The 12,954-nt window shown below is 34.1% G+C and overlaps 2 protein-coding genes across 2 annotated transcripts in view; one reads left to right on the top strand and one right to left on the bottom strand.

The window, feature by feature from the left end:
* The window catches only part of LOC116337121 (rab3 GTPase-activating protein catalytic subunit), a 138,210-nt gene that overhangs the window by 5,953 nt on the left and 119,303 nt on the right, over window positions 1–12,954 (top strand). The window lies entirely within an intron of this gene.
* LOC116337122 (vasorin) overlaps window positions 729–12,954 on the bottom strand; it is an 18,369-nt gene continuing 6,143 nt past the window's right edge. The window contains exons 2-10 of the mRNA XM_031761455.1: window positions 6,140–6,298; window positions 5,069–5,979; window positions 4,561–4,972; window positions 3,900–4,402; window positions 3,655–3,799; window positions 2,050–2,195; window positions 1,742–1,842; window positions 1,473–1,659; window positions 729–1,335 (exon numbers count right to left, since the gene is read on the bottom strand). Coding sequence (XP_031617315.1) covers window positions 1,206–1,335; window positions 1,473–1,659; window positions 1,742–1,842; window positions 2,050–2,195; window positions 3,655–3,799; window positions 3,900–4,402; window positions 4,561–4,972; window positions 5,069–5,979; window positions 6,140–6,298 — 2,694 coding nt within the window. The 3' untranslated portion in view covers window positions 729–1,205. The remainder of the gene's footprint in view (window positions 1,336–1,472; window positions 1,660–1,741; window positions 1,843–2,049; window positions 2,196–3,654; window positions 3,800–3,899; window positions 4,403–4,560; window positions 4,973–5,068; window positions 5,980–6,139; window positions 6,299–12,954) is intronic.

A 12,954-nucleotide genomic window follows, 5' to 3' on the forward strand; every position in this document is an offset into this window, starting at 1 on the left:
TTGTCGTGAACGAAAAGAGAAGTACATCCGTAAATTCAATATTTTCAATTAATACAACGTATAACATGTTTGGCACTGTGAATGTATGTGATTTTCCACAAAACATTTTCTCCTTCGAAAGAAAAACTATTCAATTTCCCTTTCTAAATTTCTTTGCAATACAGATTGGTGTTATGCCTTCTTACATTTTGGTCACGCTAGTATAAACTATCATTCATTCAAATTTTGTTTGCAAACTCCATATGTGATATATTGAATCGGTGTTGTTTTTTTTGTTTTTTAAGAAAAAAAAACGCAGAAAAAACTACAATAATGAATCGATGATTGAACCATGCCGTTAATGATGTTCAATATAAAATATATAAGTCGCTTGCATATAATTCGAATGATATATGAAGGTTTGAGTGAATTTTAATTATTTAAATTGTTAACTGTGTCTGTGTCTATAATGTGTAAAATTGAACAATGTCCACATTGATCTAAGTGCATATAACCGTTTTTTTCTGTTTAACTATAACTTTGGGACACTTTTTGCTCAATATACTTTCTCTATATACAATTTTGACTTATTAATTCATCATTCTATTTTTTGTTTTGGTGGAAAAAGTACATAGAATTGTTCTAAATTAATTAATACTAAAATCTAAAAAGGGATTTTACGCGTAGTAATTTTATACTTTTTTTTCTCTCTATTTTCATTACCGCTTTTAAATCGATTAGAATATTCGTTTGTTTCTTTAAATGTATGTTTCGTTTATTGCATCGTTTATTTGATTTGGACGACGACCCCGATACACTTCGATTGTATTGATGGTGTGTGGATCGTAGTTGGTTTTGGTTTTAGTTGTGCGCACATATTGAAAACAGCATTCGGTTTCACAGTAACTGGTTTCAATAATGTGCATCACATGAATTCCGGCTGGAATTCGATTAAGTAAATACAAAGCTAATTCATTGTGCTCGCCATTCGGACCAATGTCGTGTGTAGTGATTGATGTTGTCGGTGGTGCTAGTGTAATGGCAGTACTTGCTCCTGCTGTTGTTGCTATTGAACTATTTGGTTGAATAAATGATAATTGTTCTATTGATTTGAATGATTGTGTTATGTGGTCCGTATGGAAATCGGTCGGCTGTCAGAAAATTTCAGGTAAATTGTAAATTTTTAACAAAGTATTCGTATATCATCTGCATCGGAAAAGTTGATCTCATAATGGCACCAAACCGTTACGTGTTGTGGCATTGCGTGTCATATAAATCTCCATATCATGATCTGTCCAATTGTCGGATGTGTCGCAATAATTATTCAATGTATGAGTTGAACCAGCCGTCGAGTACCTGTAAATTTATAAATGTACATGAAATGAAATGCAAACACAAACAAATATATTTTCAATATTCAATGAGAATGAATGCGATTAAGTGAAAACAAAATAAAATGAGACATAGTTTGAGTAAAAAAATAATTTACGAACCGACTACTCGGGCGATGATGTGAATGAATATGAGCTCCATTCATTTGATCGCGTGATCGAGATCTCGGTCTTGTTCTACGACTTGAAACTACACTATGTGCAGCACCATGGATTCCAGATCCAGCGTATGAAGCACGTGACATACGATCAGAGGCAGCTGCCAACGATTGTCTCGATTGACGTAATTCTATGTTTTAAAAGTACACAATACAGTACATTTGCTCTATCTAACAAATAAACACTACAATCTATCTCTAAAATTGACTTACCTGGCCGTGAATTCACCAAATTACTTGGGAATGCCGAATTCAAGTATCCACGATGTGAATGATTTGAGAAACTATGCTGCGATTGTCCATCAGCAATTGATCTATATTTTAATGGGGATATTTTTGTTTACAGTTTTTTCAATTAAATTACATTCGACAAGGTATAACAAGTAATGCAAAAAAAAGAAACAACAAAATTAAGCTTCGAGAAAATAAAGTCATGAAAATGCCATTTCGACCTTTTTGACATTTCATAGAATGGTAAAAAAAAATGAGATAAAAAAAGAATACGAAATGAATGCGCTTACCTTGCTTTGGCAACCTTTCCGACCACACCAGAGAAATGTGATACATGACTTCGCATGTCATCGCCGATTATGCTTTGATTTTCCATTGGATAAATTCTCGGTCTCGGTATAGATCTGCCGCTGTATGCACTAACTTGATCCCAATCCTATTGGGGAAAGAAAACAGTAATTACATTTTAGCAAATAGAATTTAAAATTTTGAACATTTTCTACTTAAATTACACACGATGACAAAATCTAATTTGAAATCTTATGCACACATACACATAATAACACAAAATATGCGGTTAAATGTTTTCTCTGTCTCTTGCAATTTTATTCCCTCTTTCTACTAGTGTATCACCCTGTGTTCATAACTCTATTATCTGTGATCCGTAACACATTATGTCATAAACAATAATGTATGAGGTTTGTGTCGTCTATTCTCTTTCTTTTTCTTGTCAATGGATGATATTTGTCTCCGTGCTTTTCGTCGAGTGCACTCACATTTACCTAATTACATAGAATACTCAACTTGGTAAAAGTGCAGAAAATCGAGAGAGAAGCATCTGAAAAATAATTAGAGTGTAAACCCAATTCAAGCGCTAAGAATTCCATATATTTTTTGTGTACTGTACATTCCGAACAATGTATATTATGCACCACAATTTTTAAAGCGGTATATAACGTAAGCGTTCTTCTTTTTACATTTCGTTGCAAAATGGAATTGATTTCAGCATGCATTTGGCACTTGAGTACATGTTTCAATTCCATGCTTTTTGTTTGTGACAAACTAGAAATTCGATTCATTTGTGGTGGTAATTGTTTTTCGTTTTCGATTCATTTGGCATCAAGCTATTATCGGAACTGTCATAACATAGTTCAAGCTATAATAATTAGAGCGCTGGTCTTTTTTTGGGAACGAAGAAAATAAACACTTAATTCATTTTTCATAGACTGAAGTTTTCTCGGTCGATATAAACATAAAAAAAAACTTTATTCGATTTTTTTATCTTTTTAAAAAAGAAGAAAAACAACAAAGTAAACTATGGATAATAGCACAACTAATTGCAACTTAATCATCTTTCTTAACTGCTATTCTGTTCACTATGAATGAACATAAATGAATCCAGCAAACTGGTTCATCTTTCTCTGCCTCTCTCTCTCTCTCTCTCTTTCTCTGTATCTCAACTAAATACAAAATACAATTTATTTTGTGCCAAATGCTCGCAAGTGTGTGCGATTGGGATTATTGAAGCTTAACATTTTTGGTATGCATTTTAAAACACGATGCGTGCATGTATAAATTACTATCAAAAGCTAAAGGCTTTTTGCTAAAATAATTAACTTGTAATTTAATTAAAAACATTTAAAATTCACAAAATTCTCTTGATTTTATTATTGAAATGTCCTGAGGTGTTGATGTGCGTGTGTGTGGGCTCTTCATCGACAAAGTTAAATTTAAAATCAAAGCTAGTAAAAGTGACGAGACTAGATATTTCTACATCTACTTTGTAGGATAAGAAACGTTTCAACTGACTACATGTAGTAAATGTATTACAATTGTGTACTTTTCACTTTACGATAACGACCAATTCGATTGGTGAATGAATCACTTTTGATTACCTTATGATGATTGAAAGCGGATAATGTTGCAATTGAGCCAAGTGGTCCGGGACTCCCATTCGGTCCACAGCAATTCACTGGCAACCCGGCTATTGGCAATGGACTCTTTTGCTGATTCAAGTGTTGCATTTTTCTCGATCGTCTTCTGTAAATTTAGAAAGAAGAAACGATTTTGAGCAAAAGATAAAAAACAAAGCAAGTAAAATTGATGGAAACTACGTGGTTTGTTTGGTGTGTAAACTTACCTTCCTGCCGCAATGAAAATAATAACAGCCACAATGATTGTACCACATATTGCTGCGCTTGCTGCAATCGTGATTTTATCCATGTTTGATGTTGGCGATGACAATGTTCGCACTTCACGGCATTGCGAATATGGTACGCTATCCGGTGTCACGTTCAATTCTTCCAATGAAATTACACAAACCACAATGCACTCTTGTGGTGGAACATTTTTAATTTTGAATTCACGTTCACTGGCTTCCAATGGTGGTCCTTGTTTGAAACTTTTATCAGCGAAAAGACGATAAACCACTCGAAAACCAAGGATATTTGTTGTATCCGAGTCCCATTGTATGATAACCGAATTGTCTTGACGGAATGCATTCTTTACTTGAACTTCTTTATCTTCCTCGGCACGGCTAGTTCCGCGACCCGATGGAAAACCAAGCACCAACGGTGGTCTTTGCTTAGCCGATGAATTTTGTCGCCAATTATTATTGTTATTATTTTTGAGTGCCGGTTTCAACTAAATAAATTCAAACAAAACAATTAAAATCACTGTAAATATGCGTATACATTTTAAGTCAAAGTCAACAATTTTCTTCACACAAAAAATCGAAAAACAAAACATTAATTTTTGGTTTACATAGACAGGAAAAGAGACGAGGAGTTGTTTATGTTTACCGTCGTTTGCGTAGAGCTGGTCGATGTGCTTGTGACAACTTTTACAGTTGAAGACGGGGTTGTTGTTACGGTGCTTGAACTAATTGTGGTACTTTCTTTTGTTGTTTCTTTGCTGGATGTTGAACTGCTGCCACTGGTGCTGCTACTGCCGGCATTCGAAGTAGATGTTTGTGTAGTTGTTAGCGTCGATGATGGAGTTTGTGTTGTTGAGCTTGTCTTTGGTTTAAGCGAATCAATCAGTCCGATTGGACCCGATAAGTCAACATCGTTGTCAGGACAAGACAATTCCTCCGGTTGAATTGAGTAAAAGCCACGATCACGGAATCGATTCGGTGAGCCACAAAATTGTGGATTTCGTTCGCGTGATGTTACTTGCAAGTCACCGTTACGAATCCATTCTGCAACCCATCTCCTAAAGAGTCGATTTTTTTTTATATTGAACGATAAATATCGATCCAAATTGCTAAATGGAAGTAATTTTGATAAGTAGTTTGTTTTGTCAACTTACAGTTTACAGTCACAATGGAGAAAACGACCACCTAACGATAAGCCTCTCAATGTACGATTCAAATGTGCCAATGCTTTTTCTGGTACTGTTGGCAATGGATTTCCATCAAGTGCAAGCAACGTAATGCTTGGATTGCCACGAAAAGCAGTCTCCGGTAAAGTGGTTAACAAATTAAAACCAATATCTAAAACGCGAAGCTCTTTCAGCGAATGAATTGCACCGACGGGAAATTCGGCCATTAAATTGTTCAATAAACTCAACGAACTCAATGTTTTTCGTACCCCAACGAACGATGTTTCGCTAAGTGTTTGAATTAAATTTCGTTCTAAATTCAATGCGGTCAATGAGTCCAAGCCTTCAAAGGTGCGCAAACCACCTGGACCGGGCAATTCACGTACACCATTTTGTGATAGATCCAAAAATGCCAACGTTTTCAAGCCACGAACACATTCAGGTACACGTTTCTGTTTCGTTCCTTTCAAATTTAAATTCTTTAAACTTTGCTCAAGACCGCGAAATGCACCGGATGCTAGCGTAACATTATTATCGTTGAGTTTCAATGTTGACAATTTCGATAGACCCAAAAATGTGTTATCACCGATGTGTGTAATTCGATTTTTCGATAAATCCAACAAATTTAAAATCGACAAAATGCGAAGCGCACGCTGTGGCACGGTCTCCAATAAATTGTCTTGAATGTTTAAATTTTTTAGATGTTTTTCTTGTCCCTTGAAAGCACCATCTTCGATCGCTTTTATTTGACAATTGCTCAATTGTACATTGTGTAGATTTAAATTAAGGAACACATTATTTTCTAATTTTTCAATCGTTGAATTGTTGATGTACAGTAAATCGATTGGTGTCGAACGTGCAAACCGATTAAGCGCTTCCAGTAATAGTGGAAAATCAACCTAAATTCAATTTTCAAACGAAAAAAATGTGCCAAGGCAAGGAAAAAAGAAAAATAAATACAAAAATGCTCAGTAAATGAAGTCAGTTCAGTAATTCGTTTGTGTGCACGATGATTCATCGATGAATAATTGGTGCGCACACTGTATATATAACTCGTACCTGATCACATTGTACAGATAGCTCATGACCCAAATTGTATGCACATAAGCAGGCCGTTTGCAAATCAGGAACGTCTTTGTGCCACGGACACTGGGCCAGCGATGAACTTATTACAGCTAAAACTAAACATAACAAACGTAGCGCTCGCATTATGAATATCTGTAAATAGATAAGAGAAAACATCAAAAAAAAAATAGAATAAAAATGGGATTAGAATATGTGGAAGAAAATGAAGCGGTGATAAATACTGAAATTTGTTCGAAACAAGTTTCCAGTAGTTTGAAATGTGGTAATTAACCGTTACGTTGATGGACGTAAGCAGCCACATTGCTATCGATAGCGTATGATTAAGAGCGCACAGTTTATTTTTGTTGGTAATGTTGCAAGTGGAAATGACTCAAACATAAAAGATTATTGTCATTGCATACGATGCTTTCGGAAACCAATATTTCTACGAATAAAGCCAATGTACGACTGAATTGAATGCGAATGATTTCTATCCATTTACGCTACGATTTTTTAACAGTTACTCTACAAAGAAAGGAGATAGAAGCAACGCAACAGCAAAAACAGCACTGACAACGACAACGCAAGAAGCAAATAAAAAAACATTCCAAATCGAATAATCAATTTTCAATGCGAATGAAATTGCCTGCTTTGGCAAATATATTCAGTCTCGTCGATGTGCTAAGCCAAATGGTTGCTGATCTGCAGATGAATTCGCACTTACTTTTTCCTGTGCACTCATTTGGGTTTCGGTCGATGTTGAGAGTATGTTTTTATCATCGTTTAGTACTCTATTGCTACGCTGCAGTGAGCCGAGATACTGTGTGTTTGCCTCTTTCTTTTGCTTCCAAATCAACTGTTCATGAATATATATACATATATTTTTAGAAAATAAACATAAATAAGCGGCACAAGCGGTAATATAAGAGTTATAATGCACCGGCAGTACAAAATGCACAGTTAGAATTTCGAAACTAGTTTGCCATTACTATACAATAATTCTCGTTCGATTCACGCTTCTTACATCGATTCATTGAACGCACATAAACTATGTATAGTATTGACAAAAAATGTACTATACCTATGTCGATTTATTTGTTGAAAAAAAAACAGCTTCAGTGAGAAAGAAAGAAATAGCATTCAGTCGATTGAAAACCGCAAAATAAAATTACGAAAAGTAAAACATAGTTAAACGAAACAAATGCAATAAACGAACAGGTAATCGCAGCGAAATCAATGCACATTTGCTAATAACAACATTTTTATACGACATATAACGGAAAATCAACCAAATTTTCAACAAACCACTCAGCCAATTTTTTACGCTATGATTACATATTTCGTTACAAATTGCCGATAATTAGTATGAACGCTTTTCATTTAAATGCTTTTTGTGTGCAATTTTGACGTAGACGATAGTCTTTCTATATGGTGATCTCCGTTGACGGAGGTAGATAGAGGGAGAAAGAAGGAAAAAAGCATGTGTAACTTATTTAGCAGTTGACAGAATGAGTTAAAAGGAAATTTAAACGGCATTTTGTCCTTTTCATTCTCGAATTACAGTGAGAGAGAAGAATGTTTAATGAATGAATATAAGTTTTCAGTTAGAAACCGGATATGGCACGCAGCAAACTTAGACATTGATTTTCATGTAGCTGTAACTACACCATTTCAATCTATATAAAGAAGTTGATATAATTTACTTCTTTTTCTTCTTTATTGCCCATTTCATTTTATTTTATCTCGAGCATAAGTTTGTTTGGTGCGATGACGGAATGTTGCAAAATGCACTAATGAAAATGCTATTCTCTTTCTCTCTGTCTGTCTGTCCGTCTCTAGTATTCGTGCAAAAGCAGCTTCCACATTCATTCGTTACAGGTAACTGGTTTAACGTGCCATTGGGCTGAATGCCAGTGAGTCAGTCGACGTTGTGAGGGCTTTATCTCATCATAACATGCAAAACTTTTAAGTGTTTCAAAAACTTTACGTTCACTTGTTTTGTTGTTTCAGCACTGCCTATTGCTATAAGGTAGCTTATATGCTCAATTGATTTAGTCATGAAGAATTTTGATCCCTTCGGCATACCATTATTTTCTCATATACCGGTTTCGACAAACAACAAATCTTAACTCCCTCTCTTTCCCTATCTGTCCCTGTCTGTCTTTCTCAATTTTCCAATATATGAGAAAAGCTGGAAACTTCTAATCTTGATTTTTGGCCAGATTTAAGTAGTGAAAAGATGAGCTTTTAACAGCATCATATACTTTCATGGAAGCTCAAATTTTTATTAAATCTATCACCCGCCTCACCACTTTACACACAAAAAAAACGATATTACTTTTGATTGCTTGTTTAATTGAATTCGCAACACATTGTAAACGAAGCATAGTTATGCATTAATCGATAGAATATTTGTTACTATGCTTTTGGATTAAATGTTAGCTATAAATAATTACATTTACATGCAGACACAAGTATCAAACTATGCCTTAATAAATCACTTATGTCTATTGTTACAATACAGCATACAAATTTCTGCTGCTTCTCTCTACTTGCAATCTCTCTTTCTCAATCATTCACTTCCTCACCAAATTTATCCATCTGTCGAAATATCCAAACGGCTGCTTCGAGATGCGATTCAGTGTATATTGCAGTGTATTGTTGAATAAGTAATAAAATCCATGTAAATTCTTGAGCTTTGTGTATTAAATTTAATAGTTTGAAATGTAGTTAAGTCGATGAGATACTGGATGCCCGAAGCTGTTCTTCAAAAATATACTCTCTCTGCTTTTTTATCTCTTTCTTTCACATTCAATCATAAAATACAGATATCGAATGGATTTTTGCAACAGTTCAGAATACTACCGTGTGTTGTCATTTCGAAAGATTTATGAACTTCATAAAAGTGAAAATGTGATAAGAATATATTGGTTTTGCATTGATTTTAGCAAAAGGCAAACAATATTTTTCCAGCATTTCATCTCGACAATCAAGCAAGAGTTACTTAACGATCGATTTTACTGTTTTTCTTTATTTTTCGAGATTGAAAAAAAACGACCAAGAATGATTTCTTTTTTTATTCGACAACGCACAAAATGTTGAATGAAAAATGATGGCTTATGAAGAGAGAGAAAAAAATTGGTATTATTTTTGCACTTTTATATTATATGTGCAAAAGGATAAAAAAGAGAAAGAACATTTTTTACGCTCGTACCATCATTTAGAATGATTACGTTATCCTTCCTTCTGTCTATTGCTAAAAATTTCATGTAATACGAAACCAATTGAACATTTTTCGGATATAAAAAATCCAAAATTTTATCAAAAATTTCACCTTTCAAAAATTTAACCAAATTTGTATTGCTTTGTGCTCTATATCCTTTGCTGCGTTTTATGACGCATAATCTATCACTGCAGTGTGTTGAAAGGAAGCGGCTTGAAAGATAGTGAAAAGACGGAAGATGAAGACAGAGCAAATGTCGAAAAATGAAGGTGTTAACACACAATTGGGAAAGAAATTGGTGCATGATTAAATGCTAAGCATCAATCAGATGCTTGATTTGTCCGTTCGATGTATGTATCAATGATCAGTAATCTGTAACCCCAGTGTTCGTTCTATCTGCAATACAATACGCAACAATAGATTGGCCCATTCGAATCTGAATTTTGGAAGATAACATGTTTCGCTTGGTTACATCGTTGGTATATGTGGCTAATGTGATTTATCGGAATCGTTTTAATTTAGTCGGGATGAATATATTTCTAGTTGAAATCTAAGCTGTAAGCAGTTAAGTTCGCTTAATAACAACACATGTAAATGGATTTGTAGGTACATTATGAATTTATTAGAGAGAGAGAGTGAGAGTAATGCCGAGAAAATCAACTGATTTTCATGAATCATTTCATTTGTGAAAGACATATATTCATGAAGGTTGCATAACAAATGAAACCCAAATCTTCAACAAAATTCCTAATGCACGGCAAAATGCGCATGGTTTTGAATCGAAGAACTTCAGTGAAATCGAAACAAAAGCATTTTCATCTATTTCAATTGATAAATTGATTTCGATTTCGTATGGTTACTTTACTCCATTAAATCTTTCCACTTTCGACAAAAAATCCCATTCATTGCCTGCATCAATTTTCCATTCCATTCATTTACCATTTCAAGCAACATCTGCCCATTTTGAAACCAATTGTTCGGCATTTCAATAAATTTTACCGTCGATTCACAACGAAAAAATAAGAATCTAATATTAATCATTCGCACTTTTAAGCCGATTCAGTCGTCTTCCTTTCAATCAAATTCGAATTTAAATGATGAGAATCCATTTTACATACAAATCACGCCTTATTCAATTGCATAATTGCGTGTTGTATCTTCATCTTCGAATGGCTTATTCGGCCTATTATAAGCTATCAATGGCTGTGTTTTTCAATTGAATGAACGTTTTTTCTGGTTATAGAGAAATACTTTTTTTTTCAACAATTACTGTACTTGAAGAACTAAGAGAGAGAGAGAGAGAAAGAGAGAGCATGCGCGCGAGAAAAACAATACAAATAACCTTTGCCTTGTCCACATCGCGTTTGACTATCGCTCATTTAAATCAAACTCAAGCGGTGTGACCCGACATCTTCTCCTAACACTTGAAAAGCCAATTTAAGCCCGAACAAATGTCACAGTAGCATCATCGTCAATATAGGGGCACACAATAAAAGAGCACGAAATGGCCCCACGCCACATTTAAAATGGTTCAGAAAAGAACAAAGCCGAATTTGAATGGCGATGAGAACCACTTTAATGTTATTATTCATAATAAATGATGATATGGCAAATTCATTGTATTTTATTTATTTTTTCCATTTTGGTTAAATTGATATTACTTTGCGTGAACCGATATATGTATATTATATGGAAAAGTGTCATTGGTCGCCCTCATTCATTCAATTTTTTGAAGTGACCGAGAGGAATATTTTTGCACGCCATAGTTTCGTATCGCGAATTGATTAATTGTTCAATTTTAATTTGATTATGAATATAATTAAATCCATACACAAATTAATTGATTATGCTTTCATGAATACATATTTACCCAAAAATATGAGGGCTTTAAAAATGAAACGGTCGTCTGTTTTTTTTAACAGACAAACAAAATCGTCATGAATAAAGCTTGCAAAAATTTATGAATCACAAGAAAAAAATCGAATTAAAACAAATAGAGCGCAATAACAACGGATTTTTAACAGGTTTTATTTCCATCAATCAAAAAATGATATTGACACGAGTGTAAAGTGCACTTTTTTATTAATTGAAGTTAATGAAAGATATTGTTATTGCCACAAACATTGTCAGCATCTGGGGAAATGATACGCAATCGGATGGTGCGAAACGCATTAAATGTACTCATAACACACACAAAAATTTAATGGTATAAGTACATTTTCATTCGAGGCAGCAGGCTTGTTTAACCATAAAATATAGTCAAACCTTATAATGTACCAATGAAAAACATTTAAATTTATTCCGATGTACAACAAAGCATACTATTGTGATCAAAAAGTAAGACCAGTTTTGTTTTTGCCACTTGTAAACATTTCTTTTGGACAACGTCTATTTCATCGAAGACTTTCTTCAACATTCTAAACGTTTCTGCAGCAGAAATTTCATTCCGCATACAAAAATTTAATGCAAGTTCTTTCCTCAAAAAAATCAGACATTGTAAAAATCGCCAAATGTAAATTTTTTGATGTAAACAAACGAACATAACCAAAAACCTCATGGAGATATTGACAAGAAAACTTGCACAGATGTCATAGACAGTGCCACAAACCTAGAGCAAAAAGGTTTTTATGATTCGATTTCCCCGTGAATTTCAAATTGAAAACTGATCTTACTTTTTAATCACAATAGTATGACATGCTCTATGCAACATGTCACATACTCTTTTGTCGAGTATAGAATATCGGCACGTTATCTGCATTTCATGGCACTTTATAAGGTTTGATTCTATTTTATGGGTAAATTCGCCTGCTACCTAGAATAATAGATACTTGCATTAAAAGATTTATTTGTGTGAAGAAGTTAAGTAGTTCACTATAAATTTGTATCAATTTTTCGGTCATATTTCTGATGAATTGGTACACATTGATTGTTATGTGTTGAACATCCCCAATCACTTTAGTAATAAAATTGAGATATGACAAGAAAAGCCTTAAAAGTGTGTACGATAATGTAAATATCGCAGACGATGATAAAAATATGGAAAAATAAGTGATTATTCCAATATGAGAATAACAAAATTGCCATAAAATTATTCCTTGCCGCTTTCGCTGTTAATTTGCCTCATGGGTTCGAACATATTTTATTCCGACACATTCATTTTTCCTTCTTACGCCCAATATTAGTACCCTGCTGACATAGTACTTACAGCACATACACTATACGTCCCTGTTCGTAGTAAGTGTAATACGACAAACGGATGCAGACAATAATTTGTATTTCATAAATAATTCACATTGCACCCGATCCGAGAGCAAGATGTGTTGAGCGGGCGAGCAATCGATGCCAAAAATGGTTAGAAAAAAAAGCAAGAAAGAGGTGGAGATTGAATGGAAGAAATAAAAGAAGTGCCATCATCTATTGAATGGAATATATATATAGCGTACGGCAAATAACATTTTACTCGATGGCCTTTTTTCGAATAGTCAACTATTCGAAATTTAATATATACGTAGGTTGCTCCATAATTTTTTTTAAAATGGTACTTATAGTGTTGCCCGATGTAAACCATTGTCATATTCGTAAAGTT

The sequence above is a fragment of the Contarinia nasturtii genome, unplaced genomic scaffold (genome assembly GCF_009176525.2).
Source record: "Contarinia nasturtii isolate CC-2019 unplaced genomic scaffold, AAFC_CNas_1.1 Cnas_scaffold_220, whole genome shotgun sequence".
Classification (NCBI taxonomy): Eukaryota; Metazoa; Arthropoda; class Insecta; order Diptera; family Cecidomyiidae; genus Contarinia; species Contarinia nasturtii.